This window comes from Gouania willdenowi, chromosome 7 (assembly GCF_900634775.1).
Source record: "Gouania willdenowi chromosome 7, fGouWil2.1, whole genome shotgun sequence".
Taxonomy (NCBI): Eukaryota; Metazoa; Chordata; class Actinopteri; order Blenniiformes; family Gobiesocidae; genus Gouania; species Gouania willdenowi.
In genome coordinates, this window is record NC_041050.1 from 13,663,599 (window position 1) to 13,689,620 (window position 26,022).

The 26,022-nt window shown below is 39.3% G+C and overlaps 1 protein-coding gene across 1 annotated transcript in view; it reads left to right on the plus strand.

The window, feature by feature from the left end:
• The window catches only part of opn7b (opsin 7, group member b), an 81,265-nt gene that overhangs the window by 33,059 nt on the left and 22,184 nt on the right, over window positions 1-26,022 (plus strand). Inside the window, exons 2-4 of the mRNA XM_028452769.1 lie at window positions 15,867-15,954; window positions 17,900-18,062; window positions 20,601-20,728. Of these exons, the coding sequence (XP_028308570.1) occupies window positions 15,867-15,954; window positions 17,900-18,062; window positions 20,601-20,728 (379 nt within the window). The remainder of the gene's footprint in view (window positions 1-15,866; window positions 15,955-17,899; window positions 18,063-20,600; window positions 20,729-26,022) is intronic.

The following is a 26,022-nucleotide window of genomic DNA, read 5'->3' on the forward strand; positions in this document are numbered from 1 at the left end:
TGTGGTGTGTGTGCTTTGACTTTAAAGTAAGAAAATAAAATTGCCGCTTCAATGCTACTATTATAACCCAGAAGCCTCGATAGGCTACCATTGAGTTTACAGCCCCAGTATGTATATAGATATATGTCCAGCTGAGGTGGATGTTGGGAAAACAAAATAGCATTATCAACAATATTTGTACTCCTACTGATTTAAATCAATGCTGTTCTATGGGTCTCTGTATTACATTTTTATGAAACTTGTGTCTCTATTAATTCCCTTCTACTGGGAGAAGGATTCACAGAATCTAATAAATCAGAATCCCTCTGAAGCTTTTTAATTGTCTATCTTACATGATGTAAAGCTGTAGCTTCATCTGAAACTTCATCAGTACGTTGCTGTATTATTGTTTAATAATCGGAATTAGATTCATCTTTGTCAACTTTATTATTTCATTAAACACCTTCTAACATTTTAATTTTTATTATTCGAAAAAAAAAAAATAATTCTTTGCTGAGGATTGTTTACTGCAGTTTAAGGATGTGAGTTACAAAAAAAACAACTCAGTGAAACATATGATGCCGTTAGCCTTACATCACAGCAGTGTACAATATGTCCTTTAAACATTCAAAGTAAAGAAAAGATTCACTTTCAAAGCAAAATAACTAACTCTATTAACCAAGCATGCGAGTGGAGAAGTCATGTTCATGTGTCTGATTAGAGCAAAGTCATGCTTTTGATTAGGGAAGAGAAGCCCTTTTCATTCATTACAGCTGTTATCTGAATTGAGAGTGATGATGTCTGGATCACATTAAACCTATTTGTGGAAATACAGTACGTCCTCTGGCTCCCTGGGAAATAAACAGAATATTGAAACCGTAGACCTTAAGTATGCATAACAAAGCATGTGTACTGGTTTTAACTCTTCACAACTGCCTTGTCCTTTTTAACAGCTGGAAAAATGCTCACATTTGTGCCTTTAATTCAATGTTCCACTTTGTCTGTGCAATTAAGGTGCCAAAGAGTCTGTGCACTGACTTTATTTGTCAGCTAACGCTTGATAGATTCATGAAGAAGTGCGCTCACATCTGATGTCCTGAGTTTCATCATTTTCCACCTTAATGTGTGTGCCATTTGTTCCCATTTCTCTTTGCCATACCAAATATTTCTGTCATCTTCTGACTCAGCTTTTTATAGTCTGATCTTTCAACTGGCTAAGTATAGGGTGACCATATTTTGATTTCTAAAAAAGAGGTAACTTGAGCCAGTACTCAACATTTACTTGAGTATACAGTATCATGTAACGGCAAAATAAAAATCAATAAATAAGTTGTTATTGTACATACAATTTAATCAGTGGTTAATCACCTTTATTACGCATTTTAACAATCTGTCTTTAAAAAATCTCATATAAACCTTCTTAAAATATCTCAATCATTGAAACAATGAGAAACATCTCCTCCTAGAACTTAAAACTATAACAAAAAACTCAAAGCTTACAGAACAGTAAATAATCATTAAACATACGATTCAATAAATTACCTTTACAATTAAATCAACCACTATTTGGTCTCTCTTAATCTCTCTCTTGGACTCTGGTCCACTTTCTCTTTTCTTTAATGATTCTGTCGCGCGTGATTAAAATTATCGTAAACTTCTTAGCTTTCGGAAACTGGTGGAATTTTTTCAGATAGTGCAGATATTAGTGGAGTTACGGTCTTTTAAATTTACGAGTTCCCAGAGATGCGTTCAAGGTCCCTGGGAAACCTGGGTAATTTCATTAATTTGTCAAATATCCCCGGACAGCGCGTGAAAAGAGGACATGTCTGGGTAAAACTGGACGCATGGTCACCTTAGCTAAGTTAGTTTTTACGCTGCCTTTGAAAATCAAAAGATCTGTCATGTTCCCCCTGAATTGTAAGTTGTTGTAAATATTGCTATGAGAATGATAGTTTTGGCTGTACAGGCACTAGTATTATAATGCTGCCATCCGTGTTTTCATGTGTGTTTTTGGGGATCACTCGCTTTGAGTGGATTGTTGGGTGGTTTTGCTCATGATACAGCAAAATTAAGGCATTCCAGGGCTATTACTTTAGAGAGTAAGTCCATGTCAGAGTGAGTCAAGTGGAATTACCATCATCACTGTACCCAGAAGGTGACAGGCTGACAACCAACATTTAATCGGCATTGTCACTTAGTGGTCATCATGATAATCGGTCTGCCATTGCAGGACGACTTCCATTTTCCATTGAAACTTTGTCTTTTTCAGTAAAAACTCCAGGCAATCTGAATATGGATGACTGGAAACAAACTACTGTATGTAGGCTGCATGATGGCCTAAGCCTAGTTTATATTTTACTACAAGATTTGACATCTTACTTGGTGGTGACATCATGATTTTTTATAGTATAATATAATATAGTAATATAATACTAATATATCTTATTCTTGTGGACACGATAAATTATAGTCAAAATTAGGTCAGAGTCACAAGCGGTAATGCATCAAAATACTGGATGCCAACTACTGTGAAACACGAGATTTAGAAGAAGAATTGAGACGTTTATCTCTCTCTACTTTATTGTTACATGCTTTGGTCACAATTTTATAGTGTTTTCATTATATCACCTCCACTAAGGCTAGCATCCGTATGTGTAGGTTTCTAATGTCTTCTTTAGCCAATCTGTATTCCAGTGGTAAATATCATTGAGGCAACACAAAGTATATCCAATTTTTTTCAGGTCAGACCTCAACAGCTTGACAGCTTATAAGTACCTGTTGTGTGACAGCTTGTATCCATGTGCCCATTTGTCTGTCGAAAATGCAGCACTCTGCTGCGTTTGGTTCCTGTCGAAAAACCAAAGGTTCCGATTAATGACTTGTTCTCAGATTCACGCACTACAAGTACCATCAATATAGATCATAACAAGATAACTCATGCAATGTGTTTGAATTCCAGATAAATATTCTTAACCTAACACTTGAAAAACAATGTCTTTAGTAATTTACAATTTACAACATGATCATATCATCAGGTTGAAGACAAGAGTAGACAGCTGCAGGATCCATGTGCGTTTCCTTTAGAGGCTGAAGAATAAATGTCATTAAGTTACGAGAGTTATGCTGCGTTCACACTGGATGCGTCACGAAATGTTTGTGCATCCAGAATACATACAAAGTCAATGGATAGATGCGTCCCAGATGCAAAATCTTTCCTGTGCGGCGGTTCGGTCTGATCCGCACGTCAAGAGTGTTGGCTGTGCAAGCGCGCTCCCAATTTTACGCATATCCGCACGAGATGAAAAATATTGAACTCTTGCGACTGTTTCGCATGACGAAAGCCGATCATCATTTGTTGACGATGACGTCAGGCTGTCAACACAAACACCGGTCTGTTCACCCATTCAAACATTAAGTAGAAGCTGTGTGTGACCACCTGTGGAGCTGTATGACACGACCTTTATAACCAGGACCGGACAAGGAAGGATTTGGTGTGGAGGAGAATCAGCGAGGAGGTGGTAGTAGCAGGTAAAAGTTCTCTCTGTAGTTTTCATCTTTGAAAGTCTGTACTGAGCTAGGATAGCATTAGCCGCTAATGGTGGCATTTTTTGATCCCGCGACACATGCGGAACGTTTCGTGCGGCAGATGCATCCAGTGCAGCAGAAGACACATTCGGTGTGAATGCATTAGGCTACCTTCACACTGCAAGCTTTAATGCACAATTCCGATGTTTTGCTCAGATGCAAATTTTTGTTTGTCTGTTCACATTACCAATTTTAATGTGACCTGTATTAGACTCCAGTGTGAACGGTAAGCGGCTCCAATCTGACCCGCATGCACATTGTCGCATTTGTCTCAAAGTTTTTTTGCAGTGTAGCTAGAGAATAAATGAGCAGGTGGAGGAGGACAAGGAGACAGAAAATTTACTTTTAAACACAATCCATTCATGATATGAACCTTCAAGCTTCGACCCAAACCCGACCTACAGGTCCGACCGACATTAGGTATTTATATCCTTGTCCGACCTGAAACCGACAGTTAAAACCTATTTATTTCCTCATACAAATGACATATTTACGCTTGCTTTAGTGGTAAGCCTGCTTTTATTAACAGACAACTGTTAATGTCAACCTCAGATCAGCGCACGGGGAAACAGTCACAGGTCAAACACAGGTGCGGTGTGCGCATGAGACACTGGATCTATTTACATAATACACGTATCAAATATAAGGATAATCCATGTTCTGCAGAAAAAGGATTGATTAAACAGTGGATGCTTCAAGCCTGTCTCAATTCTGTCCCGTCTGTTCCATGGTGAGAGGACAGCATGCAGCTGCTCACAGCACTCTTGGTTTTAAACAATCAGATCTGCTCACTTCACCCCCCAAAAATCAAATTTAAGACACATTTGCCATTTATCAGTTTATCAGAGTGTGTCTCGAGCAAGTATTTTCTATGCATTTTTATGGCTGGTATTTATGTTTTTATGCTCCAATACATTACAAATTTGATTTGAAAGTGTGTTATAATTGGTTTAAATGTTAAAGTGTTTCTAAGTTTTTAATAAGGTGTTATACTTTTTATGAATGGGGGTAGGCTCTAGCACTAAATTTTCCAACTGAGATCTCTCGTTTATAGACGCAGGAACTCCTGCCTCGGTCTTACTGAAAACTAGTGTAGCCATCGTATATCCCACCAGGCAGATTTAACTTTGTTTATCACTTGAGAACTTGGTTTGTCACGTTCCAGAACAGACGTGAACCACACCTGTGAATAATGAGGGTATTGATTAACTGGCAGCTTTGCAATGCAAATGTTTCCTCTTAAGTGAGAACACAGGGCAGTATCTGACCTTACCTAGAATAATTAAAAATCAGTTTGTTTGCTAGGGGCAGTGGTGACCTAATGGTTGGGTCTTCAACTTGATGAGAGATGATTTTGTAAGTCTTGGTGGGGAAGATATAATGAATACTTTAGCTCAAGCTGCCTTTCTGTCCATTTTCACTGTTAAAATTCTTCATAAGTGAATCTAATCTTTTCAATAACAAGAAACAAAGATTGTTTCCAGATTGGGCTACATACATCTAATGAGCGAAGCAGATAGAACAAAAATTTTAAACTTAGAAAAAGAAATAAACTGCATTCACAAAATGTGCAGATTAATAATATCTTCAAGCACAGTGAAAGTGTAAAAAATACATTTTATGATGTGAGTCTTTCACATTTATGATGTATAAGCCCCCCATACTGCTAAACTGTGGATTAGATGTTTATGTTGGCCAACCGCTCTGTTGAACAGTCAACAAAATCTGAGACATAAGATTTATCTTGTTGACGGAGCATTTGCAGCGACAGAGAAAGATTGGTTTCTCATTTGTATTCAGTGTGTGCACCTCTTCTGGCATGTAATAAGATTCAGGATTTGGTTTCTCTATTTACTGAGCACCTATATGGAGGCAGTGCAATATCACCACACTATGAAAATATACACCAACAAATGACCATAGTTAGTTTACATTAATCAAATGCAAACACACCATTTTATTCATATGTATATTTCCCTTGACTTTAAATCTTCTATCAACTGATTGAAAATCGAATGAGAGAAGGTGTTGATATTTGCTGTAAATGAGATCACGAGGGGAAAAAAGGAACGTCAAAACGCCTTGAGCAGACACAGCCAAACTTTAGAAAATGAAGGGCTCTGCATACCGTCTTGGCTCAGGAGACATTCTATTATGCCTACATTAGCTTTTAAATGATTGGGGTTTGACAATATACAGTAGTTGGGTTTTGCTTCCTATAGAAGACATTAGATGTGAGGATTAGAGTCAAGGGTGTAAGAGAATGTCTATGTTTGAATGGTGTGTACTGGGGCTTGTTGACTTCTCACTCAAATAGAGCATGGTTTTAAGTTCCTATACTGTATCACTTGAGGGCTTTAGATAAAATTTCCATCAAAGGCTTTCCAAGCATCATGCCTCATGACCTGAGAGTCACACGCATGGCTTCCAGTGCATTACATAACCCTTATCTCATGTTACAGTAAAAAGAAAGGCAAGAGACATGAGGATTTTCCTCATGTTTAATTATTCAGGATCCAATTTGTCATTCTACTCATTAAATCAGTGTAGATGATTGACTTTTAGAACATTGTGCCCATGCAATCAGATTGTTCACTTACATTTGGACCATTTAAATACTGTAATGCCACTGTGGTATCCACAAGGGTCCCTGTCTCTTCTCCCACTGTGACGGCCAAGCCGTGAGGGGGAGATAGGGGTCCTGTTCAGACAGGCTAGCTCGGCTTGCTAGTCTTCTGCAGAGGCTATTGACTGTGAACGCCACAGTGCCGACAGGAACCGGGGACATCGACCACCAGCCGGGCATGTTCCTAGTTTCTTTTCTAGATCCACTTTCAGGTTGCAGTACTGGATGGTAAACAATGAACTTGATGGGACTTGTCTCAGCCCTTTTTTCTTCCTATTCTTTCAGAATATGAAGCTTTCTGATGAAATGACAAATATCTGAAAACCAAATGTAATAACAGCACTTACAATAATTACTATTTCAAAGCACTGAGTGCCTATTCTCTGACAGAATGTCATCATCTTCATCACTCTCCTGATCATCTTCCTATGTTTAAAAATACAGTAGAACGTTTTGGCACCTCAGATTTTTTTTTGTAGATTCTATTAATCATTACTAAATTATCTGTGAAAAAATAATACAAATGAAATAAAAATATAGCAAAAAAAAATAATTAAGTAATTATTATCTATATGGTTTTATTTGTATATTTAACATCAAATAGAGTACCACAACAATAGATGATAAAATACAAAAGGGCGCATGCGTGTTTCAAAATTTGATTTAAAGCCCGTTGTTTGGTTTTTTCACACATACACCGCTAATGTGCCATTAGAATGGCTTTAATGCAACGTGAAGGGATGCAAATGATAAAGTACAGAGCATAGACTGATTCAAAATCATTCAAAGTGTAGTTAAACCCAAACAAACTGCTTAGATCACTGAAAGGTCCCATGTCATGCTATTTTTCACCCATCTCTATTTGTTCTAAGAACCCCAAAAACTTAGTATTTGAGGGTTATTTTCCCAAATCACCTGTTTTCCAGAGTCACTTTCTGAGCAACTCTACACAAACAGGCTGATTTGCAGCCTACTTATGCATAATCATGAGTGGGCGTGTCTATAGACGGGACACTGACTTCCTCCTCCCACCCACTCCGTAGCCGAGCTCATGCCGCTTTATAAACACGAGACAGAGAATGGGGGCTGGGTGTTCGCCGGTACATACATAGACTAAAAAAGTACATACATAGCACGTGGGCGTGTCTGTTTACATGTCAATCACGGCAGAGAGCTTCCTGAAGGTGTGGCTTCTCAGCTCAATGCCGCGTCATCAAAGTGGGAACGCGTCATGAAATTAGAGCGAGGTGTTTGGGCTCACCCTGCAGTAAGAAAGGAGCAAATCACACTAACTATTGAGGGAAATAACACTTATGATGTTTAAAGCACATAAAAGTTGATATAGCATAACATGGGCCTTTTATCTTTGCAGAGAACATGACATATTCACTTAACACCCCATACCATTATTTCTAAGTAGTATTACAGCTGAGATGATAGACAAAAGTTTGACAGGTTTTTTTGGTCAGTAAAAGGCCTAATTTTGTTTTCAGGTGAGAAATAAGAAAGGGCAAAAACCAACATTTGTGAAGTGATATGTTAGATCCAAGTGATGAATGAGTCAATATCCCAAGGCGAAAGCAGGTTTAGAGCCGGAGATGCAAGATAGCGGATGAAAACAGAAGAAATGAGGCAGAACTAAAAGTACTTTCGCTCTCCTGTTCTCTCACCAAGAACCAATTTGCTGAAAGTTTGAGAATAAGGAAAACAAATGATATTGAAAGTCCTCCCAGGGCTTTATATCCTGTACTTAGTCATTAGAAAGACCTGTCATTGATGAAGTGGTGAAATAGATCGAACTTTAAATTCAAATTGTTGCCAGTAAAAGGAAGAGTTTTTCTAGAATGTGTGACTTACTCTGAGGTATGAGCCCAAATGTGACCATATTTCCTACTGTCTCACATCCCGACTTTCAATTTGTCTAGACTCGTAAAACAAACTAAACAAAAGGCCTCACCATTTCCTTTCAGGGTGCAGCAGAATGTGTTTTGTTATATAAAAAAACAACAAATACCTAATGAAAGACAAAAATAATAAAGCCAGAGGAAGAGAGAAAAACAACAAATTACTAGAAAAGGACTCTAGAGTGAGTGAAGATGACTGAAGACAAATTCAAGTTGATTCTCAGACTCGAACTTTCTGAAATTGTTTTTTTTTTAATAATGTGTGTGTGCTGTAGAGGTAATTTTTTTTGGTTTACATGCTCAAGGTCATGATTTCAACTATCAATCAAATGTTTAGCTTTTTAAAAAAGAAAAAAAAAAATAGTTACTTGTGCCATATAAGTGATGGTGCGTACAACATTCGTAAGTTGGTATTAATACCAATTTCTCTTGGTATGACATCAAATCTTTCAGTCATTGACTGCTTTGTTTTCTTCAAGGTTTGTGTGAAGGTCATTACAGCACCATATTTCTGTCTGCTTTCTGCTTTAGAGCTTTTAAACCTTCTCTGATTGGATGAAAGTAGATACCCAGATGGAACTCCAAAAACCATTGAAGCATAGCAATCTGTGCAAATATTAGAATATACCTCATAAAGGAGGCATGAGGCGTTAAAAGGCTCTTCTTTTCAATGTTATATGAAAATGGTAATATACTATTCCTCCACACTGCGCTCGTTCATTTGTTATTCATCTACAGTACTAACTTCATGCATAATAGAGCAAACTGCACATTGAATATTTAGCTTCTAAAGAATTACAGCAATATAGGAAAGAAGAGAAATGTCTGCTATGATCAATTGTGGGGAGTAGGTTATATGTCGCAGACGGGTGAGTGGTGGCTGATGGAAAAGGAAAAATATGTGGTAGTATTTAATCATTTTGTGTTGTTTGGGCATTAACATACCGCACAGAAAAACTATGGAAACACATTTGATGGCTGGATAATTATGTTAAGTTTTGTATGGTTAAATTTAACAACTTTCAAAAGTCAGTCAGAAATCTTGATTTAAAAAAAAAAAAAAAAAAAACAGATGCCATATGGTTTGTTCAACAGGGCAAATTAGTGTTAGCATTGACTACTCTAAGCTAAAGATTATAATTGATTTAGAAATATAAGTGTGAGATTGTTAGAAAGTGACTGGATGGATAAATGAAAAAAGCCATGCATGACTATGTTTTAATGAACTGGGAAAACAGGAATTATGAAATAAAACCATATATAGTTGTGTTTCAGATATTTGTGCATGGCTATTTCACTTTTAAACATATTATTTTTAATGTTTAAGTTGTCATCCTCACCCCTTCCATTTTTCTACCCCGACTCCCTCTTCCCTGTTCCCTTCCCCCTCATCTAGGTGTAACACTGCCCTCTCTTTTTATATCCTCCATTTAATAAAGTGTTTCTTACCCTTCCTTATGGAGGGCTGGTGATGGTCACAATTAAGCAATAAAATAAATTCATTTTTAAGACAGGCATTGCTGTCTTAAAAAAAATTGCACGGCATGTCGTGTTGACCTTTGACAGCATGTGCAGACAAGGTAAAAAAAGAAAAAAAAAGTCGTAATTTACATCGATTCACGTCAACACAGGCACAATTGTGGCAAAATTCTTGTTATTTCTTTTATAAAAATGCTTGGATTAATCTGGTTGTGCTTTAGTAATATCACAACAGGGATAATCACTTGTTACAGCAGAGACTATAAAACAAAACAGCAAATACACAATTGACCCTATGCAGAAAGCATTACACAAAACATTTTAACAATATACAAAAAATGAAATAATTTAAACCCTGAAAAAAGAGAGCAAGTGGGTCAGAAAATGGATGGAATGAAATAATTTAACAATATATAATAAACCTACGAGTGAGCTACGAGATAAATAAATTACTAAATTGTGTATAAATTATGATTTTGTCCATGTAATATCAAACTGAGTTTAATGTTCCTCCTGAGATAAAATTAGCTTGACAATTCTGGAATAATGTTTCTATTGTAGGTTTTTTTTTACTTGCTCTGGCAGGTCAGATTTGACACACTGACAGGACTCTTCATGAAGGAGCCACAGGTGTGTACTGTGCAGGTGCAGCTGTCAACTTAATGTGGGCCAACTGACAGATCACAGCCTCTGAAAGAGAAGATGTGCTGCCTGTGGTTCTAGCATGCTGCAAAAAAGCCAAAACAGGGCTACAGTTTTAGCCGTATACTTTTCAGCTCCATTATTTATTGACAATATTGGGAAAGAGTTGTTGAATGTGGAGTCACGGAGGCCAATGCATAGAAGTGATGTTTTGTTTATTTTTTTTACTAGTGCGATCAAACGATTAAAATGTTTAACGGCGATTAATTGCATGATTTATCCGAGTTAATCTTGATTATTTATCTTTTGCTTAAACTGTGTATTGTGTCGTGGCAATATGAAAAAACATATATGTCTTGTACTATCTTTGACCAAGGTTAACAAAGTGGGGTACGGGTACCGCCAGGGGTAGTCAAATTGTCATAGGAGGTACATGAATAAAAAATACAAATTGATTACAGATTTTATTATTATTATTATTATTATTGTTATTATTATTATATTGTTCTTCATCAGGATAGGTCAAATTCAGAGAAATTTTACTGTAGGGCTACATTTTATGTGACATTACATCAGGGGTTCCCAACCTTTTTAAAAACACATTTTTGGTGTCTCCAGAGACTTTTTTTCTTTCTAGAATAAGCTTTTGATAATGTTTGTTGTCGCCATGATTAGTGCACAAAGTGACAAGATGCGCCAGCTCAGATATTTTTATGCTGCTATTTATATCAACTAGATTTATATTTTCAATTCAATTCAACTTTATTTGTATAGCGCAATATTTGAGAAAGTGAAAATATAGAAATACAATTGTTTAAGATTATTTTGTGTGTGGTATTATTTTTCAAATTATAAAAATTTAAAAAAATGTAAGTACATTTCTAATCTTTTTTATTTTTATAAATTATCAGACATTTCAGGAGACCACATTTAAATTTCAGGCGATCCCACATGGGGTCACAAACCCAAGGTTGTAAAACACAATTACATGATTATGTTTTTTAAGTGTGCAGCGGTAGGGGGTACATGACTTCAGGTTAAATATCTAATGGGTTACGGGACTGTTTGACAAGCGTGCACACTATATTTTGAGTGACTCAGCAGTAAAAAGCCCACCCACAAGACCTACTGAATATTTGAGACTTGCGCATAAACAATACCAGAACTACTCATCCTCAATATTTATCATGCTTCTACCTTCTGTGACTGCTTTGGATATGTCTGTTTTGTTACTTATTATTATTTTATCAGATAAGTCCATAGTGTAAGCCTCATAGCTTAAAACATTTCTGACAGTGGAGATCAAAACAAACTTTCATGCAGCAATTCAAATTTTTTACATATATTTTACTGGGCAAATGATCTTCAATTTTTTGATCTATGAGGCCTACGCTATGTCTATCTGTTACCCCTAGCAGCTTTAAAGGGCCCATGTCATGCTATTTTTCACCCATCTCCATTTGTTCTAAGAACCCCAAAAACATAGTATTTGAGGTTTATTTTCTGTTTTCCAAAGTTTCAGCCTCTGAAAAGTCACTTTCTGAGCAACTTTACACAAACAGGCTGATTTGCGTCCTACTTATGCATATTCATGAGTGGGCGTGTCTATAGACAGGACACTGTCTTCCTCTTTCCTGTACGGTGACGTAGGGCCAGAGGATGGCCCGCCCTCCTCCCACCCACTCCATAGCCAAGCTCATGCTGCTTTATAAACACGAGGCAATACGTGGGGGCGGGGTGTTCACCGGTACATACAGTACATAGACTGTAGAAAATACATACATAGCACTGAGCGAAGGATGCTGAAATGCTCATCTTAGTGGGCGTGTCTGTCTACATGTCAATCATGAGAGCTTCCTGGAGGCGCGACTTCTCCAGCTCAGTGCCGCGTCAAATTCGTCATCAAAGTGGGAACGCGTCATCAAATTGGAGCGAGGTGTTTGGCCTCGCTCTGCAGTAAGAAAAGAGCAAATCACCCTCTAACTAACGATTGAGGGAATCAATGAAAAAAAACACTTTGGGCATGTGTACAAAGCAAAAATAGCATTTTTATGATGTTTAAAGCACAGAAAAGTTGATTTAGCTTAACATGGGCCCTTTAAAGTAAAAATAGGGACTTTTACTGGCACGAAGTTGGCACGAACAATGACTAGTTAGAGTCTGTATCTACAAGAAGATTTTTCCTTGTTTCTAAAATGTTGTCTGCACATACTGTATTGATTCTAAAACTATTTGCATCCAGTTAGAAAACCTGGATAAGGAAATTCTCAACTGCATCAGGGAGCATGCATACAAGTCATATTATGTCTTTGTTTTCCAGACGCTCTGTTCTGACATTGTGGCAATGATGGTGTTTTCAAACTTTCCCAGTTTGGTTTCTGTGTCGAGGAATGTCCCATCAGTGTATCATAATAATACTAATACTACAGAACTTGCCTTTTCAAACAAAATAATGACAATAATAATAATAATAATAATAATAATAATAATAATAATAATAATAATAATAATAATAATAATAATAATAATAATCAGTAAACTGAGACTGAGAATGAAAACACAATCCACAAACAACATAGCAGCCCGGCAAGAAGCCCTGATGCCTTACCAATTAATCCAAAGGGAAAAACATCTTTGCAAAGGAGTGCCAGAGACAAGCTGTTCAGATTAGAAGTTTCCAGCTGTCTGCGTCTCGTTACAAATTCTAATTTCTTAAATTTACACTTTAGCTAAATGAGAGTCAATCAATCCAAAATACAGTATGTTTTTGTGTTTTACAGTAGCCTGATCTCATCTCAAAGGAAGATTGTGGTTTAACACTTGTACCATTAACAATGTACATCAATTATTAAAGGGAATTACCATTTCTTAAGGTCACTATCCACCCAGAATGCAGCAGCAGAAAAGGACAGCTCAGACAGCCGCATTTCCTCAAAGCAGTGTTCAAAGAGAGCTCAGTTTCCAGTCCTTAATCTGATAGCAGTAAGCCTTTTCCACTTGCCTCCTCATGACAAGTAAATATCGTTCTTTCGGGGGCTTCAGTTAGTGAGTTGCATAGGTTCCCAAGTAATTATTTTGACTTTATTTTGATCGAGGACAATGGGAGAAGTTCCAATTGAGCTGGACAAGAGCCACATTTTCTTAAAATTGCTGGAAAAGAAAACTTCTTTCCCTGCTTGAAAACATTGACATACACGTTGTACTAAGGCAGTGGTTGCCAACCTTTTTTTGGACTGTGACCCCATTTTGATACAAAGAATTTCTGGTGACTTCAAGGACATTTTTTTTTCTTCCCAGAATTTGTTTTTGATCATGTTTGTTCTACTGCGTTACAAATACAGAGGAGATATGATCAGGGCTGGACTGGGACAAAAATTCAGCCCTGGTATTTTCTATCCAGACCAGCTCACTACATTATCAGAGGACACCACGTAGAAGCAGCCATGAAATATGTGACGCTCAACATGTGGCTCTTTGTGTCTTCATTTTAATTATTATTCCCCAAGAAAACCTTAAAATGGGGACACTTTTAACCCCTTTCTACGTATTTCCGTTCGCCATTTTGCAACTTCCTTTGTCCCATTTTTGCCTCTTTTCAAAAAGTTCTGACACTTTTCAGACTTTAGCTACCTTTTGCCAATAAATATCTTTTTTTTTCCTAATTCAACACATTATCCCATTTTTGTCCAAATAAGCCAACTTTTGCCCGGTAAATATCACTTTTACTTTTTCACCTACATTGTGCCACTTTGTTACACATTTTGCCCTTTTTCACTATTGTTTGCCACATTTTGCCCATTTAGGCTACCCTTTTCCATTACATATCACCTGGTATCTTTATTTGCCCATATTTGGCCACTCTTGGCTGCTTTTGGCGCATTTTAGTTTACTTTTGGACCATTTTAGGCCACCTGTTATCAGGTTTGCCTTCACTTGCCCATCAAAAAAAAAAAAAAAAAAAAAAACATAGTGGACCGGACCAGCCCACTTCGGGTTGACCTGTCCATCGAGACGATGCTCGATGTCATGGACTGAGTTTATCACATACTGAGATCGATTATGAGCATGCGCACTACTTCTGCTACATCCGCAATACCAGTGAATTTGTGGGGATTAAACTGGACTCTCTGACAGTGGTGACAGAGAGGAGGAGCCTGTCCAAAGTGAAGAATATCTTGGTCAATGAGTCCCACCCACTCATGATGTGCTGGTCAGTCACAGAAGCACCTTCAGCACCCGGCTGATCCCACCACGGTGCTCCACAGAACGCCACAGGAAATCATTCCTGCCTGTTGTGATCAAACTGATGCCTCACTGTAACCTCACAGCTTGATTGTTGTAAATATCTGTATCATATTTGTATACAATTTTGTATTATATTATTAGTTGTATCTATATTTTTACTACTGTGTATATAATCCTTATTTTTTTTTAACAGTCTTTTACTTAATTATACACTTGTTTAACATTTATTCTTTTTATTTGTGACATTTTCTTGAGCGGCTGTACCAAAAGCAATTCCACCCTGGGATAAATACGAGAATTCTGATCTGATACCTAAACATTGTGTTTGTTGTAACTTACTATTATTTTGCAGTTGTGATCTGAACCGCCACATCCTGTTATGGGTGGTGGAATGCTCTAAATTCAAATATCAGATTATTGTCAAAGTTGTTTTTCCCCCCCTGAGTAGAAGCAGCTGTCCATCATCTGTCTATATTAGTACTCCTTAACCTTTGTAAGCTTGGGGCCCAAATTTCCAGGTACAAATCAGCCAGGGGCTCATTAAAATATGAACACAGTTCGTGTAACTGATCTTACCCTTTGCTTTTTTTTTTTTTTTTTTTAAATCAATACCAAAATTAAGTCCATCTGCAGTTTAAGAAACACAAAAATAACCTTGTTAAATAAAATAAAGACGTTGATATGATCCTTTTAACAGCACAAGTTTGTGTGAACAACCACATACAATGAAATTCCCAACAAACTGAAGTGCAAGCAAACATTTCATTAAGCTGCTTTTTTTTTTTTTTACGCGCTTGCAGTTATCACGTTTCTCTTACGCATATTCTCCCATCCAGACTCCTGACACGTCCTTTGCACACAAATGAACCCAACGTGAGTAAGCTGTGAATGAAGGCTGTCTGATGTGGTTCATTTACAAGGAGGCGGACTGAGTCATGACGTCTTTTTTTTTTTGGGCTGTCTGGAAATCATGGAACGAGGAGCTTTTCCAACACCTTTGAATGTCATTGAAATCCATGAAAAAGATAAAGCGCACTTTTAATTTGAAAAGGCCTTACTCGTTGATTAACAATGTAAGAGGTTTATTTGATAAGATTATTACGGTGTGCGGATCGACAAAATGTTTCTGTCCGAGCCACAGTTAAAAGCTTGTTTTTTTCTCATATGACACATTACGTTTGTTTGTGTTGGAAACATACTGTATGTACCATTATGATAAGACTCATGTGACACTCATTTATGACCGAGCTATGGAGTTCAGATAATCCTAAAGCCTATCCTATGAAGTTTTCATCTACAACAATGTTAAAAATGCATTATAAGACCTACGTTATATTCCAATGATAGGTTTCTTTTTTTTTTGTTTTATTAATCCATCTCTTATCTTCTTTTTGTTGTTGCTGTAGATGGGAAATGCCTCTGAAACATTTCTGCTACTGTCGAGAATATCCAAAAACAATGATTTCCTCATGGGAACAATCTACACCATTTTTGGTAGGTGCTTCTTTTGTGAAATTGCATATATATATAAATTTACATTATAATCGCATTCCTTTTTTTTCCCATTTTATTCTATTCTTAGCTTTTGTTTAGGAACCTTAATGCAGTCACCAGAATCATTTTTAGTTGTAGATTTTAGAGATATTACAGACAATCGTCTAATGACTTCAATTTGGTATTCTAATCAGCAGCTCGTATTGACAGTGTCTTACTTCCACCACATCAGATCATTTAAACTACTTCAGACCTACAGATATAAAATGTATTATCATTTTCAAACCTTTTTTAATGTTGGTATGGACTTTTTATCATGAGAACCTCTCATTTTTTTCAGCAGGGATAACACAAAAATGCAGTATTTCCAAAAATGAGTGAAAGTGAAATATTTTTGATGGAAATATTACAGCTTTGACCATGTCATTAATTGATAGCAGAATTGAATTTAAAGCATTATTTTTGGCACATGGATAGTTTTAAGAAAAAATTGCACTTGTCCACCTTATCTTTAGGTTATGTATATAACTCCGGTTCTATGAGTAAAATGAGTGAGATGTCTCACTATGGGATACACACTCCCCGTAGCCCTGAGAAGCACTTTTCAATCTGCCAAGCCCTGATTGGCTGGAAAGAACTGTCCATCCGCCAGGGACACTCTCACCCTCTAAAAGAGGGAAAGCAGATGTGCAGTTCCTCATTCAAAATAAGCACCTCTTCTCTCTCGTTCGAGCAAGAAAGGTTGTCTGGTGAGACATCTCACTTATATTACTCATAGAATCGGGGTTATATACATAACCTAAAGTTCTATTTCATAATATTCCGTGAGATGTCTCACTATGGGATATGGCAGCTCCCATAGTGCAGACATACTTATTGAGCAAAAAAAAAAAAACAGCCTGCAAGACAGAGTCCGTTATACATCAGGACAGCAAAACAGTCCAGCATGTAAACCCGGATGAACGTGAGGTGCGCGGACCAACTTGCCGCTGCACAAAAGTCCTCAACAGACACTCCCCTGAACAAGGCCCAGGACATGGCGGGACATCTTAGACCGCTGCTCATCCTGCGAGGCAGGCAGGCCAACAGGTCAAAGGGAGATATAGAGTCTCCCACCGTCGTGGTCATAATGAGTGAGATGTCCCACTCATATTATGAAACAATAACAATCATTATTAATTAGAAGTGGATCAGTGAGAGGAACACCGCTGACAGGTGAGAGGCACCGAGCGCAAAGACAGTCCCAGTAGGGGACAACATGCTCTTTTCGGCGTTTGTCACGAACCCTAGGTCGGATAGGTGAAGTGACAGAATGCGCGTGTGCGCTGTGGCCTCCGATTCAGATTGTGCCAAAATCAGCCAATCGTCCAAATAGGTGGCCAAGCGGATGCCCCGCCTGCTCAGCGGGGCTATCACTGCCTCTGCGGCTCGCACAAACACCCCTGGGCTCAGTGAGAGGCCGAAGGGGAGCACACGGCATTCATAACAAATCCACCGGAAAGTAAATCTCCGGTACTTTTTATGAGGGGGATATAACGGAATTTGGAAATACGCATCCTTCAGGTCGACAGACATGAACCAACCTCCCTGACGCACCAGGCGTAAAAGGGAAGCGTGCGTCAGCGTCCTGAACTTATATTTCCTGAGAAATCTTTTCAAAGTCCGTAGATCCAGGATATTAAGCAAATAAAAATGGTGACAAAATGTAATACAACTAGCCTTAAATATTGAATATTGAATTGAATATTGAGAGCTGAACACAAAAACAGCCAAAATGTCACTTTTGGTCACAAAAATGCTTCGAGGGTGAAAAAGTATATTCATCAGGCGGAGTTTTTTAATCAACCATACAGCTTTAAAAATTGAGTAATTCTATTAACATTTTAGTCAGATTTTGTTTGTGTTTTTCCATTAAGTCTTTGACCTACTCTAATCTTTGTCCCAGGTGTGCTGTCAGTGTGTGGGAATGGGATCCTGTTGGTTGTGGCTTACAGGAAAAAATCCTCCTTGAAGCCTGCAGAGTTCTTTGTGGTTAACCTGGCCATCAGTGACTTGGGGATGACCATAACTCTGTTTCCACTGGCAATACCTTCAGCTTACGCACACATGTGAGTCATCACCAAATGTTGATTTTGTTGCCTCATTTTAAAAAAAATCTTTTAGATAGTAATGTCAAAGATGGACACAGAATAAAAACACCACTGACCAAAAACATAAATGCAATAAAATTGGTTTTGCTCCAGTTTTGAACACAAACCTGTTTCCATCTAGATGACCTAGATGGAAATCAGAAATTTTTCCTCAGTTCAACAGAGACAAAACACAAATTATCATTTTTGGTTCAAAAACTCAAAGACTCAAATTCTCTTTCAACACAAAAAAAAAAAAAAAAAAATCAAGCAAAAACGCCTTGGAGTGATACTGGACAGTATTAAATCACAAAATCTGTATCTTACAACCTAACAATATATCAAAAATGAGAGATCTTCTATTGGCATCCGATGCAGAACAAATAGTTCATGCATTCATTTCAAGTAGACAAAGTCCTCTGTTCAATGATTACAGCTTATTTAGAATGCTGCTGCATGAGTCCTGACTAGAAGTAAAAAGTTTGAACACATCACTCCAGTCCTCAGATCCCTCCACTCACTGGCTTTAGATTTTAAAACTTACTCCTCAATATATGATAGACATGCTGATGAGTTATACACCAGGTAGAACTCTCAGGACTACAGGTAGTGGCCTTTTAAATGATCCGTGTATATGTTCCAAGGCAAGGGATGCTGCTTTCCTTTTTTTTTACACCCCTAGTAAATGATTTGCCCTGCCTGCAGATCTGAGAGGTGCTCCAACATTAAACACTTGTAAAAGCAGATTAAAACTCTACTTTTTGCTACATTTATGGTTAGATGCAGTTGCCTTTAGGTGTTCATGTTGACCTTTTATTCTGAATCTGTACATTGTGTTTTTAATTTGCAATTGACATGCATGACGTGCTATATATTTTACCTTTTTTAAAATAAAACACAAATTAATTTAATTTGAAATAAAACATTAACAGGCTCTAAGTACAACTACATTTATGAACTCTAAAATTGAGAAAATAACCAGCATTCAATGCTATTTTGGCTACCTACATTACGTTTGATCTGATTGGTCGGTGATGATGTAATGCATTTGATTGTTATCTGGTCATTTCATTTTTTCATTTTCTCTGTAACGGTTGGGTGTGGAAATGTAACAAATTACTTCACTTCTTTTAAAACATAAGTACAAGTAAAATTAATGATTTGGAAATATACTCAAAAAAGTAAAAGTACCCATAAAGGCAACTCAATTACAGTAACATGAGTACTTGTAATCAATTACTTTCGCCTCTGCCAATTAAGAGTAATCCAATTAATGGGTGACATGTCCGCTTCGTAAGCTGGTCGCACAATAGCTGGGATGTTTTCGGCTTCCAGGAATTGTGGCAGATTCTTACAACACATGGTAGAAACATGAACATTTAATTCAAAGGCAAAATCTCTGATAGATATTCCTGTGGTCAACATGCCAACTGCAACTGATACTTCGTGCTGTGTGATAAACCTGCACAGAGCAGCCGACACACCTGTGCAAATACCATGCTATCTAATCAGAGTCTTGATATGCCACATCTGTGAAGTGGATGGATTATCTCAGCAAATAGAAAATGCTCACTAACACAGATTTCGACACATTTGTGAATGATATTTGAGCCACCAAAAACAAACAAAAAATAACGGTAACACTTTATTTGAAGTTTTATACATAAGGCTGACATTACGCTGTCATTAAGTGTCATTTGCTAAATTATGACACCTTTGGAGCTACAATATGTAAGGTCTATGTTATTGATTGTATGGTTGAAAATGTATTTGTAATAGGAAAATGTAACTCAAACAGGTATACGCTTGTGGTTGTGTGTGCCTGGGTAGTTGAGTTCCCAATGTGAATAAAAATGTGAAATGCACGAGTACTGAGAGTACTGAATATAGGGGTAGGCGTACATAAGCTTCCTTGCTTCAGCGTACTCCTTTTGAGCTTCCATTACTGTGTAATGATGTGCCTTCTGTAAGTAAACTAATGTAAACAGCTCAAATAAACTAAACTATGTTGATCTAGTGGGGTTAGGTTGGGTTAGGTTTAAGGTTAGGGTAACAAAGGGCTAGGGTAAAGAACGACACTTAATGACAGCCTTCATGACACCTTATTCATGCTAATGACATCAATATACCGACATTCAATCCTAAGCCTAAGACGCTACGTACGTGTACTTTGGTAAATGTACCAATAGCACCGGGGGTTGACCGTACGGCAACCATACAAATAGACACTTTCTTTTTAAAAAGATAAAAATGCATTTTAATTTTTTTCCTACTATGGTACTTTGTACTGTGATTTATCTCCTGGCCTCTTCTTGTTGAATGCCTTCATATGAGCAGCTCTGGGTCAACATTTATCTGTGTATCCGACCCACAGGCCACTGAAAGAATTACGTGTCTCATTTAAAGCCTGTAATCTTTGACATGCAATTCACCAGAAACCATTTTGCGGTGATTCTCTGTTAATGCAAGGATGTCAGTTGGTAACAAATGTTTTCCTGTCTTCTGCTCTCCCTTCAGGTGGTTATTTAACAAGATGACCTGTATTGTGTACGCCTTTTGTGGCATTTTGTTTGGTCTGTGCAGTCTGACCAACCTCACGGTGCTCTCTTGTGTCTGCTGGCTCAAGGTCTGCAGCCCAAACTACGGTAAGTGACTCAATTTTAATGCTTTTGTGATCCATTCAAAATGTATAATAACATTTTTGTATATTATTTCTTAGATATTATTTCTGAAAGATATTATTGTTGATATTGTTTTTGTGTCCTGTTCAGCACTTTATTTTGTTATTTGTAGAGGAGTCAAACAGCCCATTATTGGGATTAACTAATCATTGAAGCCCTCAAAAATAATTAATTTCACATTTGTTGTGAACTGAAGCCTGAAATTCAGCGGAAGGAAAAGAGTGGAACCAATGTGCACGGGTGATGGCTCAACCCGGTCCCTTTTAGGTGGGGGTTTCCGTCCCGTCCGTCAGAGGTAACCTGGGAAGAGAAATGTGCGGCTCGTGTCTTCATTACTCTGAGTCCTTTGCCTGTGTTTTCCAGGTTAGTACGTTCTGAAAATCACACAGAAATAATACTGAAAGCTAAATATCTTATAGAGAGAGAGTTAGGCATGGTTTGTGAGTGTGTTTTGTTATTAAAAAAGGACTTATGAGCGGAGGTAGCTCGCCGTTCGGCAAGTTGAAGTGACACACGTGGCGCACCATTGTATAGTGCAAGGTACACTGTAATTTGTGTATTTGTGGCTTCCTGTACATGTTATGAATGTGGTTTGTGAAATGTATTAACAATATTTGGGATACTGAGATGCTGAACACACAAATATTTTGCTCTGAGTTATTTTTGTAATAGGTTTGGTGAGAAAATGCTGTTTCAGTTCACTGCAGAAATAGGTTAAAGTAAGTTGAGCTTAAAGAAGCAGTAGGTAAGTTTGTTTGTAAAAAAAACTGTGAAGAGTTAAATAGTAGATTTTCCATGTTAAATGTGTCAGTCTGGGAACGGGTTTAAACAGTGTTAATATGCATTAGTGGTAAGAACTACACAATATTTGGCACTATGCCATAGTAGCCACAAAGTCAGTATAAATACTGAAATACACTTTCAGATAAAATAAATATCTGGTTGATGTCTGTGATGAGTGAATGTGTGAAGGACCATATTGTTGTGTTTATTGCATATTTAACAGACTGTAATTTAGACAAAAAGACATTGAAAGACAAATAATTGTTAAAAAGACAAGTTAGGTTGAATAGTGAAAGTTTAACAATTCCATGTAATAAACAGAGGTAACCTGGGAAGAGAAATGTGCGGCTCGTGTCTTCATTACTCTGAGTCCTTTGCCTGTGTTTTCCAGACACCAAAACCAAACTCTTTTTGTTGCTGTGGTTCGTAAGCCTTGGGACCCGTAACAAACTGTGGGGGCTCGTCCGGGATCTGTCCTCTTCCCAACCAGAGAGAGCAGATCCAGTGATTACTTGAACCAACGAGACGACGATACGTTGCTGCATCCGGGAGCCGGTCGGTGGGCGTCCAAGGAGGGGGATCCACGCAGAGGAGTCTTCACTTCGCCAGGGAGTCGCACTGAGGAACGGGGAGAGCAGCACACGCCGGTTGCACAACAACTGCTGGGTAAACAGATCAACACATACCGCATAACCAACACCATCGCACACCATGTCTACCGCGCGAAAGGAACTGGTGTGGGAAATCAAGAAGAGCCTATTCAGACTCTCGAACACTGACCTCTACGAAGTGGTGAGGAGCATTGCAGCTGATAGCCAAGAGTCAAACAAGTTGAGTTTAAGTGACGAGGAAGGCTGCATGGACTATGTCACCGCCTATCTTCAGTCTAGCGCTTTGTCGGGTCTCGAAGATGAAGGCATGAGCCAGTTGTTGACATTGCATGATTTGGTACGAGGGTTAACTTCCGGTCAGTCAGTTGATGTTATGATACCTGTTGAACCTGGTCCATTTACTGTGGTTCCAGACCACACACCTCAAACACACCTGTCATCTGACAACACACAACACAACATACAACTATACTCACACCCTAACATGCCGGTTAACACTCCTACACAATCAGTTGAAGAGTTAAAAAAAATATATGAAGAGCTAGGTGAGAGGCTAAAACAATGTGAGGCGACAGCGGCCCCAACAGTTATGCCGCTCATCCAGCAGAGGGAGCCTATAACACATTCAACTCAGCAGCCAGAGAGAATGTTTCCCCTGAAAGATCTCTCCTACCTCCAACGGCGAGAATTCAAAATACATGGGGGCCAGATTGGAGACCAGAACTCTGACATAAGCTACAGCAGCCTAGGTAAACAAATCGAAGAGGGACTCAGAGAGGGCTTTGCAGAGACAGAAGTAGTCCGAGGCGTAATAAAAATTGTCAAACCTGGCACCTTCAAGGATATGCTAATAAACAATGAAGAAATGACAGTCTCCGAACTTAAGGGCTTTCTCAGGTCGCATCTCGGTGAGAAAGCAATGACAGAGATGTTTCAGGAGCTAATGTGTTCTAGACAGGCTGAGCAGGAGTCTCCCCAGCAGTTTTTGTATCGAATGATCGGACTCAAACAAAAACTTCTTTCTCAGTCAAAACAGGCTAGCACAGGCATCTCTTATGATCCAAAAACTATTCAGGAAGTTTTTCTTCACACAGTTTATCAGGGCCTTTCTGCAAAACATGCTGACCTCAGGCAAAGATTAAGACCCCTAATCTCAAACAGTCAAGTCACTGACGAAGCAATTCTCTGTCAAGTCGTGAAAATTATAAGTGATGAGAATGAGCATTTGCGCCGACTTGGCCAAACCCCCCGTCAAAAGACAATATACGCTCATAGTGCCAAAGTGGAGACAGAAGCTAAACCAAGTAATGACAAGTTGAGGGACACGACTATGGACAGTAAGGACCGACAGACTATACAGCAACTCAGTGTTCAGGTGGAGACTCTGACACACATGGTAGCCGCTTTAATGGACCAGCAAACATCCAATGCTCATGCCACCCGTCCTCTGATAGCACCAGTACCACACCACCACCAGCTACAAACCCCGCCTCAACTTCTTTCCAGTAAGCCCCCTCAACACCTGCTGAGGCCATCCCCCACCCAAGTTAAAGGAAGAACAGCTCGTTGCCCAAGATGTACAGAACAGGACCTACTAGAGTGCAGCCACTGCTTTGTGTGTGGAGAGGTTGGACATCGGGCAGTGGGATGCTTAATGCGCACTAAGTCTCAGGGAAACGGGATCCGGTCTCTGCCAAGGGACAGCCAGAGACCGGTGCACAGCCCCAGTCCCAGCCAGTAGGCCTGACTCACCCAAAGCAAACCAAACGTGATAGACGTCAGGCCCCTGTCTTTGTTCGTCAGAACACCACAAAATGCAAAGCACCGCTAATCGGAAAGAAGAGCCAGCTTAAATGTCAGGTTGGTGGGTATCCAGTGACGGTTGTGTTTGACTCTGGCTCACAAGTGAGCATCATCGATCGACAATGGGCTGAAACTCACATCCCCAATTATACAGCGAGACCTCTGCAGGAACTCCTCGATACAGAGCTGGATGTCTATGCTGTGAACGGTCAGGCCATCCCCTACGATGGGTGGGTTGAGCTTACTGTCAACCTCTCAGGTAATGATGATCCCAACCTCACCATACAAGTCCCCTTTCTTGTCAGCCAAATGTCACTACCCCAGCCCCTGGTAGGAGCAAATGTACTAGAAGCGATCATTAACAGTCAAGAGCTCTCTGGTGAAGCAGTTACCACAGTGATCAGCCTTTTACACAGAGCGTTTGAGGTGGAAGAGGAACAAGTGGTGGCCATGGTAAACTTCATCCAAGCCATGCGGAGAACTAACTGTGACTTGGCTACAGTACGAGTTGGCAAAGACAACGTCATCATTCCAGCGGGAAAAGCAGTGCACGTATGGTGCAGGGTGCCCCCCAATTTTGACACCACTGACTCGCTCGTCCTGTATGAGCCTGCAGAAGAGGAGACTGTTTTAGGACAACTGAGTGCGGGGGAGGGACTCCTGGAAATCACTCATGCTCGGCGACCCTATGTTAAGGTACCCATCTGCAACCATGCAAAACATGAGATCATCCTTCCAAAAAGAACCACGCTAGGAACCATCCAACACATCGCTAAGGTACTTGACACAGGTGCACCAGGGTCACAACAAGCTAATCGCACACAAACAAAAGCAATAACAGTTGAGGTCAATAACATCGTCTCTCCTGGTGAACCCCCTACTGAGTCATGGCTTCCACCTGTTGATATCAGTCACCTGGACCCCGAGCAACAACTGAAGGTAAAAGAAGTACTGATTGAAGAGTCTGGAGCATTCTCATGCGATAGTGGTGACATTGGATGTATCCCCAGTCTTCAGATGGAAATAAAGCTCAAGGATGACATCCCAGTGCAAAAATCCTATGCCTCCATCCCAAAACCACTATACAGAGAAGTAAAAGAGTACATCCAGGAGCTCTTGGTAAAAGGATGGGTTGTGAAGTCCAAGTCACCCTACGCTGCACCCGTCATTTGTGTCAGGAAGAAGGACGGATCCTTACGTCTCTGTATAGATTACCGGCTCCTGAACAACAAAACTGTTCCAGACCGACACCCCCTACCTCGGATTCAGGACCTTACAGACTCACTGGGAGGATACAGCTGGTTCTCGATCCTGGACCAAGGCAAGGCCTACCACCAAGGCTTCATCTCCAAAGGGTCAAGGTACCTGACAGCTTTCACAACTCCTTGGGGATTGTATGAGTGGGTCAGAATACCATTCGGGTTGTCAAACGCACCAGCAGCATTCCAGCGGAGCATGGAGGAGATGCTTGACACGCTCCGGGACGAATGTTGTATTCCTTATTTGGATGACGTGCTCTGCTTCGCCAAATCCTTTGATGAGCATGTGCAGGTGCTTCGCAAAGTCCTCCAAGCCCTACAGCATCATGGGGTCAAGTTGAAGCCAGAGAAGTGTGAGCTGTTTCGTAGAGAGGTACGTTATGTTGGTCGGCTGGTGTCGGAAGAAGGAGTCAGAGTGGATCCGAAAGATCTGGAGGCGGTGCAGGCCCTGAAACAGAAAACTCCACAAACAGTTGGAGATGTTCGACAATTACTTGGATTCCTGAGTTATTACCGGACCTACGTACAGGATTTCTCACGCATCGCCAAGCCTCTCTCTGACCTGCTTCAGGTAAAGCCAGACTCACCACAGCCCAAAGCACGAAGCGGAAAGACAAAGGGTCCCCAGCTGTCATCCCGAGCTCCAGTAAAGTGGGATGAGGAACACCAACAGGTCCTCGAATGCCTGATAGGGAAGCTCACCTCACCCCCAGTACTAGCATATCCAGATTTCACACGTCCTTTTGTGCTCCATACAGATGCTTCCCAGAAAGGCCTGGGGGCAGTCCTCTACCAACAACAA